Source organism: Hetaerina americana, unplaced genomic scaffold (assembly GCF_022747635.1).
Source record: "Hetaerina americana unplaced genomic scaffold, ioHetAmer1.1.p SCAF_2, whole genome shotgun sequence".
Lineage (NCBI taxonomy): Eukaryota > Metazoa > Arthropoda > Insecta > Odonata > Calopterygidae > Hetaerina > Hetaerina americana.
Genome location: NW_027286763.1, coordinates 95263603 through 95272577, shown reverse-complemented (window position 1 = coordinate 95272577; position 8975 = coordinate 95263603). Strand labels below are relative to the sequence as shown.

At 36.4% G+C, this 8975-nt stretch overlaps 1 protein-coding gene across 1 annotated transcript in view; it reads right to left on the bottom strand.

Moving 5' to 3' along the window:
• Positions 1 to 2310: 2310 nt before the first annotated feature.
• Ork1 (open rectifier K[+] channel 1) overlaps positions 2311 to 8975 on the bottom strand; it is a 156050-nt gene continuing 149385 nt past the window's right edge. The window contains exons 7-8 of the mRNA XM_071585606.1: positions 6469 to 6670; positions 2311 to 5160 (exon numbers count right to left, since the gene is read on the bottom strand). Of these exons, the coding sequence (XP_071441707.1) occupies positions 4440 to 5160; positions 6469 to 6670 (923 nt within the window). The 3' untranslated portion in view covers positions 2311 to 4439. The remainder of the gene's footprint in view (positions 5161 to 6468; positions 6671 to 8975) is intronic.

The following is an 8975-nucleotide window of genomic DNA, read 5'->3' as shown; positions in this document are numbered from 1 at the left end:
CAAACCCTTGTTTATAAATTTGGCACTTTCGATAGAATTAGGATGGAAGCCATCCTAATTGGGCCTTCTAGGCCTTCTGGGCCTTCTGTCGTAATGCACGCCTGCGCCGGTGAGCGCTTGGCTCTAAGGGCCGCCGCGTTTGAAGGTATTGTGGTTGAGCTCCGGTCTAAGGTTGACGGTAAGGTTGCTCTTCCGCAAAAGGGCCTGACTCTGGGTGGAGTTGCGAAAATTCGCCACGCCAATGACGCCGCACGGATTCGTCCGAATGCGACATTCGCGCGAGACAACCTTTCAATCCTCCGGAAACCGCAATAGTTTATTTAACACGAATCAGATAGCATCGGACGGAAACTTTTGCAAGGGATTCAAGGATTTGCACTCATTTAAGGGATAATAGGACGATCCTCGTTAAAAATTCAAAAACCCGCTTAATGTCAAGGAAACATTATCTGTATTGGTAGTAAATTGCCGAAGTTTAAGAAACAAAGTCACAGAATATCATCACGTGGGAGGTGGTTCATAGTATTGCCTAGAAAAATACTCGACATGATGCTGCCGATCCAAGGAGAAATATTTGATATGACGAATAGAAATCCAAAGAAATGAGAATAGTTATTGATGATCGGTATCAAACAGCATTTGGGGATAATATTAATTGGATATACGATCACCTTAACAATTATGGTGGAGCTCTTTTCAGTTTATAGGAACCAGATTACTTTACACACTTCTTTGAAGAGAGAGGTTCTTATATTTTCCATCAATAATAATTTGGACTGATAATAATAATAATAATAAATAAATAATAACCGAGTATTCCAAGGATGATATATTGAAAAATATTTACTGGATCGAGTCATTGTTATTTATCCATATGGGGTGGACATATAAATATTCAAGTTGAGTTTTGCTTTCCTTGTTTCTTCTCGAAATTGGTTTGGTTTGACACTGGTAAGCAATACAGGAAGCAGACGACAGAAAATGGACAACAAATATATCCTTTGTTTTCATTGACTTGGCCCTAGTTATCAAGGCCGCTGCACAGTTTAAAAGAAAGTAATAATTGACACTATTTCCTTTCTAAATATCACAGAAAGCTGTCCAATTCAGCTTCAGCGGTTTATTATTTACGCTTTCATTAGTAATTTGTACGTATTTAATATGAATACACCTGCATACAACAATGAATTGCAAAAATCCAATCCAATGCAACCGTTACCAAGGCTACACTTTTTGTGTAATTATTATCCAAAATGGGAAGCATAATGTGTAAGTTGAATACGAGTTTTTACGTAAGTTGAATACGAAATTTTTCACATACCAGGGCATGATATCCATAGTAAGAGCCATGTGTAGTGGTGTGTATAGTGAGGGTGATCAAGATAGTTTGTTCGAAACAGAAAACCTACCTGATGATGACGCTTGAGTGTTGAAACTACTTGTACGTGAATAAAGGACAGTGGAAAGATACATTGTATTCTTCATTTAATAAACATGAATTTCCACAAAGTTGAACTGGGAACAATTGAATATGTAATATCTGCTATGTGTCATGGATTGTAAGATTGTAGTAAGAACTTACCTTGAGGAGGAGCTGGCAAAAGCAAAGGAAAAGCCAAAACTTCATAAGGTATGCTCATACTTTTAGCTTTTCTTTCTAGTAAACTAAAAATTTTTATTACTATCTTATCAGTTCATCAGTCAGAAATTTGCTTAGAGTTGATGATATTATTCAGTTTTACCCAGCATTAGATTACATGCCTTAGCTTACTTGATCACCCTAAACAAAAAGTGTCAATGGTATGTTAATATTGCTAAGTATTTAGTTAAAAACGATACAATAAAATTATTTCTCATAATGTTTTCAATGAAGGAAATATAATTTTGTTTATAGGACATGTATGAAAAAATGATACAGATTGAAAAAATGCACCAACAGAAGAATAGCACCAGTGATAGTGATTGAATTAAAATACAGGGTATAGTATTCATATTCAGAGTGTTAACATAAAATATCTTCATTTTTAGGAACAAGGTGTGGAGGGTAACTATTTCACCAACTGCCTCTGAAAAACTCTGAATTCACAATGAAATAGTCCTTTTGGGTATGATTTTACTGGGTATGATTTTACTGGGGCATAGTAGACTGGGAAGTAATCAAAGAATCTTGTCTTAATTCTTATGAAACATGATGTGGTTTCATTCCTATAGCCCCATTTTTAAGAGCAATAGCTCCATAGGTAGCAAACTCCCTAGAAACAAGATAAAAAGTATAATGAGGATTAACTTACATGAATGATGGCTCTTTGTTAATGCTTTATTAAAATAAATTTTGTATTAAATATTTTGAAACATATGTGTACAAAACTAAATGTATTATGGCTAAAGTACACTGGGTTTAACAGCAACTGTGTATGGGTCATTTATATAAGTCCACATTATTTTGAACAACAAAACCATTCATATCATTAATTATTCACCCCAAATATTGACATGGATGAACACTTTTAGAACTCATGCTCAGACTCACTAAATTATATTAAATTTAACTTTCATTTACCAGAGGAGTTTTTCAAATATCCCCATCTCACAGCATATTTTTTTTTGTATTAAAACAACTGGAATATATTCCTTTTAGTAAGTTATAATGTTCATTTGTACATTTGTCTTTTTGACTTTCTCTGCCATAAAAATAATTAAGAAACACTTTTGTTGACTTCCATCCTTGTTGACTTTCACCCCAAGGCTGCTATGTCTTAAGCCAATGTTTTAATCAAGCCACATAACATTTCTTAACTCAAATCAAAAATGTAGAAACGCTTAAATTTGCATGTAATACACTAAGTATTTCACCAAAAATGGGGCTCATGTACAAGGCACTTGATGATGACTGTTCTTTGACTGAAAGACAGAATTGCTTTTAGGTAAAGCTTTTCCAAACTTAAATGTTATACCTAAGAAAGCATCGTCTATCCTAACAATCATCTATCATATTTTTATAAAAAGAAGAAATGCATAGCATCTACATATTGAAAAGTACTTCCAATTGGAAGAGTTCAATTGCTCCCACTCCTGTTTTAGTGCAAAGGAGCAGAAGTTAGTTCTCATCAATTTCATGGGATCCCACTGTCACTCAATTAAATAGTGCTATATGCTTTGGAGCCAATAGCAATCAAATCAGTCACATAAGGCCTAGAAATGACCAAATTTCTTTCAACACTTATGTGAGTCAGTACAGTGTCAATTTTCTAACAGAAAACTTCTCAATGAATCACAGGAAAATAAAAAAATATTGAAAAACATTTTAAAAGATATACAGATATGGAAACCATAAACCTTTGCATTACAAGTAGGTCCATCAGATAGTTGGAGGAAAAGAACATGTGGCATGTATAAAAAGTGCTGAACAAATCACAGATATGGTATGTATATTCCTAGCTAAATATAAACCTGAATAATAAGTCGAAAACAAAACAGATCAGAAGAAGATGATGTGAGATACATAACACAAACTTCACCTGATTGCTATATTAAGTTTCAGCTCAGCCAGAGAAAGCAAATATCACCTCTCCTTTTTGTCCACAATATAAATTCTTACTCTCATTCTATTGTACAGTTATATAGGATTTCCCCTGATTCTTAATAAAGTCTTGGTCTTATATTCAAGGAATAACCCCAAGATTGCAGTTCACACACATAATTAATTTAATGTACCAAGCGACAAGCTTAGAATAGAAAAGGATTGTTAATATATGAAGATATTTAGTATCATTGAAAATTTTCCTTGATTTTCAAAACAACATAAAGACTGCAAATTTAAGGAAGAAATGGTTGATGAAGTCATTTTCACTTGACCAAGCCAGACATTCATGGTTCAACTATAAATTGACATTTAAAGATACAACTTTAAAATATTTGCACAGGTATTATAACCTGTTTGTGATGTAATAAAAATTGGAAGACTTTCACATATTGAATAAAATGCAAAACAATATCGCTATAAAGAAAATTCTGCAGGTATTCACATAGCAAAATGATTAAGGTAGATAGCAACCATTATTTGTAGAGATATAATGATGAAATTATCACATTATAAAAAACAGTCACGGCTAAAAAATATTAATTAACATGATATTCTTTCCGAACCAGAATTCATATTTATGAGGATCTTATTTTTCCCTAGCAAAAGGAATAAAAGATGAAAATAATGATATACACAAGAAATTTTCCTTGATTGTCAGGGGAGCAATTAAAATATGAAATCCACATATGCAATGATCCTTCTGGCTAGGTGATCAACATTAAACCCTGCCATGACAACCAGTTAACCAACCTTAGAATTGATCTGGCAAGCTTTCTATACATGGCACAGCTTAACTGGAAATCTCCATTGTATCAAAATGACTGTAAGGCAAATGAAGTGAACGCATAGGCCAGTGTCATGATCTCAAGCTACCCCTTCTAAGCTTACTCTGACCCCTTGGGTTTCCCACTACACTCCCCGAGTCTGTGCTTGACAGACTAGTCCGTCGAATACGTCTGTTGTTGAATAGGGAAGCCCTCCTCATTGCTGTGGGAAAAATTGGCATTGGGGAGCCAAGGTTAACAGCAGAACTCCCCAAGATGTTATTGTTTTCACCCGCCTTCTCCGAAACCCACTGAAGGGATGAATGACATGATGATGGGTCGACTGTCTTCTTGCCAGCCAAACCATCCTCTTGGGCTTTGGGTGAACCTACGCGGGAGTGGAGCGAGTCCAGAGCCCGCAGGAAGTCAGCCAATGAGGTCTCCTCCAACACAGGGGAAATGACTTCAGGTTCGGAGGAAATGGAGGAGTCCCTGTTCCTCTGCAATGCTGGTGAGCCAGTGTGCTTCAGGTTACCGGCAATCGTCCTTCGGTGGAAGGTCTGGGCACCAGTGCCAATACCATCAGCAGTGGAGAGGCGCTTCTGGAGTTTAGGGTCAAGCATCCAAAGGTGGCTGAGGGGCGTGAGGGAAGAGGGGGGTGGTGACATCACTGAGTGGGGAGTGCTCATCTCTGAGTCTGAAATCTTGCCTCCGATGCTGTTGCGGTAGGAGAGGCGACTGCCTCGCCTTTTGAATGATTTCCAGGTAGAAGGGGGTGGTGAAGAGTCTCTCCGGAAGATGGATGAGCCTCGACTGTAAACAGGAGAGACAGGAGAGGCTGCATCAAAATAAATGCGAGATTATTCATTATGACTGCTCTTTCAAGGTCCTCAGCTTAGAAATATCAATTAGAAAGAAGCTCTATGAGCAATGACAATATGAAAAAAGCTCTACTGCAAGCCAATTTTCAATGGGTACATGTCTGCACCAAGTGAATAGTACAGAAAAAGAATGAAGACAAATATTACCATGAATCAGAAAACTTTTTGTCTCCTGAATAGAGCACTAGAGATTTTTCTCATATGTCATTGATGGTGACGATAAAACTTCCACAGAGGAATTGAATGTGGTCATATTCTCCGTTCCACTTGAAAAGACAAATTAACATGTTCTATGCTGAAAAACTGTTTTGAACTAATATATTTTGGCAGTAGCACAGCATAAATGCTGGTTTCACCAAAATGATGCAGAATGAAAATACAAAAATCTATATTATTTTCCCTGCAATGTAGGAGGAACTGTCTATTTCGGGATACATTAGCAAAACCTTTATCAAAAATAAAACCAAAATATTTAAAATGCCTGGTAACATAAGTGTATTAGTTTTTGCCAGCTTATATATCTGAAGTAATGTTTGGTTACTCATTATAACCCTTGAGGTTAAGTGTGCATTAAAATGCACACACACACACATACAAATGAAATGTGGCAGCGTAAAAATAGATGAAGAGAGAAGACCTGACAATGATTCTAGTTATAGGGGAGAAGAGGATGAGAAAGCAGAACCTCAAGATAAACAACATCAAAACTTTGGATATGGTCTGCAGTTGAAACCAGGTGAATAATCTCCAAATATTACTATGGAAAGACAAAGTGAGTGAGGCAGAAAAGATAGGTACTTAAAACAAAAATAATTTTTCTAGTAGGATGAAGGTGAACTAAAAGCATAAAGTGGAATATAGAATTTACGTAGACTAAATATTGTAGACTTGTGATTGATATCTCCATAAACTTTTGCATTGTCATAGGTATGAACATAATAAAGTATAAGTAAAGTTAAGTAAAGTATAAAGTATAGGTAAAGTTAAGTAAAGTATAAACAAATAAACATTTCAAATCAAATGATAATGGAAGAGTGTTTGTCTATGTGCTCAACTCAATCTTATGCCATTGATGGCATTTAGACAGGTAGAACTTGTGGCCTCCCAATTGCCATTAATTTTGTGCAGTGAAAAAATTAAGAGCCTTTCCTGAAAATTTTCTTCACCCATTGAGAGCAAGACTTCTTGAGCAGTATGACTATCTATTACCATTCATTACTCCTAAATTTATTTCACTTACGTTTTTTGCCTGAGTCGCATCAGCTCGTGTATCCTCTTGGATGCTGATGTCCCGTACCATGTCCACTCTGCTGGGTTGCCACCCTTCAGGTCCCCATCCTCCTCAGCAATTGGTGCCTCACTGGCTGCCCTCGACCGCCCATGCTTCTCACTCTCCAGGATCTCATCATCACTCAATCCATGGAAGCCCCATCCTCCCTTACCTTAAGACAATAATGCAGCCATAATTAGCCCTTGGGTTCAAAACCTCATATATATACTGTAGTATGCAGTACTCACTAGGATTCTTTTATATTAATACTCTGCAAATGAGAGGTTGAAATTATCATACTAGTCTTCTGTTATTAATAAGAAAGAAATTACTATCATTATTTTTTAAAAAAGAAAAGCAATGTGGAATGATGTACAAAAATCATTTAATGATTATTGGCAGTGAACACATTTAGAGTTTGTAAAATTTTATTGAAATAGATAAACCATTATGATTTTGGCCTGGTTATCTCTATTTTTTCATTTTCTAGGTTTTTAGTCCTTCCTAAAGATGTGATCATTCCATACCCAATGTTTTAACGGTAACAATGCCATTAAGTCACTTTTTAATGAAAAACTGAATAGGGAAGTTTCTTGAAACATAACATTGCAGCACTGAGGCTAATACATTCAACTTATTACTCACAGACCCCTTAAGACAATTCCAACTATGCAATTCAAGTGTAATTGCAACCTCTGGCATGCTGCATAGTGTATTTGGTTTGCAGGAATAATTTTTTCCTGTTGCTTCATTTCAGAAAAGGATCACAGCATGACTTTTTCAAAGTATAAAAAGTTTTCAACTACAATGCTATTTGAACTTGGGATACTGAAATTTATAGTCTTCTATAAATTGCTGGGTCCATAGCCGGCTAAAATTGGCAACTTCTACTTTATCATGAACTATGATGTCATCAACTTCCACCAGAAGTTGAACACTTTAAATTGAGATTATGGATGACACCCATACTCAAGGACATTCAGAAATTGATAAAAATACTTCATCCGATTATGAGGCACGTAATCTACCAGTTAAGATAGGTTTTGGATGGACACAACTACCAAATAAATATTTTGTGACTCCTAACAAAAGACAACACAATATGCTACTCTACAACAAGTCTCTCTTCATCTATGTGTACTTTCATCCCGTCCAACACCCCTATCCTGTCCCTGCCCTTTCCTCATTTGCCTAACATTCTCCCCTCTATTACAGTCTTCAACATCCCACTGCTAATCAATACGCCCTTCATCCATTTTTCCAGAGCCCTTAGGATTTCTCCCAACAAACCCCTCTTTTTGCCTATCTATTACTTCCTCATTTGTTTTCCTTTTGGTCCATTTCACCTTCTCCATCCTTCTCCACACCCGAATTTCAAAAGCCTCCAATCTACTTCTATCATCCTGCTTCAGTGACAATGTTTCCGCATTGTACATAAATACGCTCCATATTAAAATTTTGACAAACCTTTTGTTAACATCCTTACTCAATGCCCCTGTCATCAACTCCCTCTTCCATGTGAAAACCTCTTTGCTTAGTGCAATTCTTATCCTTAAATCCCAATTACTTTGACCATGCTGGTTGAAAACACTTCTGAGACACGTTAACTGTCCCCAGCTACAGTTTTTGCCCTCCTATTTTAATGTTTAGTATCATCTTTTTCTTTCTGGGAAATTGCATAACTTTTGTTTTATTTATATTGATTCTCATCCCATATCTATCGCACTAAATTTTCATTTAACTGAGCAATGCAAGCAACTGCTTGGCTGACTGACAAACTAGAGCTTGGCCAACAGCAAACCAAACTGATTTCATAAAGTCCCCGCTAACTTCCATTCCTATCTCCAGTTCTTCCCATGCTTCATACATAAATCATTACCTCCACATATATTCGTTGAACAACATGGCGATAATGGACAACCCTGCCTCTTCCTAACACCTGCCTATCTGGACTCTCTGTCACCAGCTCAAACCTGAGCAGTCTGAGACATATACAGGTTGAGGATTAGCCTCCTGTCCCTCCAATCTATTCAAATTTTCTGCAATATACTCATTGGTTTTTCCTAATTCAGTCTTTGAAATGCTTTTCGGAAATCTACAAAACAGGCAAATATGTCCTGATTGCATTCTATATTCCTCTCAATTGATTATCTCATTACTACTATGGCATCATGCCCCTTTCAAAACCTAAACTGATCATATATAATCATTTGCCTTGCTCTCCATTGTTTTATCGTTGATCCTGAGAACTTTAGCTGCGTGGGAACTCAAACTTATAGTTCCGTAGTCCTCACATGATGTAGCCTTTATATTTTTCGGAATAGGAACTAACACTGATCTTACTAAGTCTTCCGGCCAGATTCCTTCCCCTTAGATGCTACCAATCAGTCCACATAGCTCCTTCCTCCTACATTTTCATAAACCTTTTAATAGTTCCACAGGAATTTTGTCTACCCCCTCGGCTTTATTTAATTTCA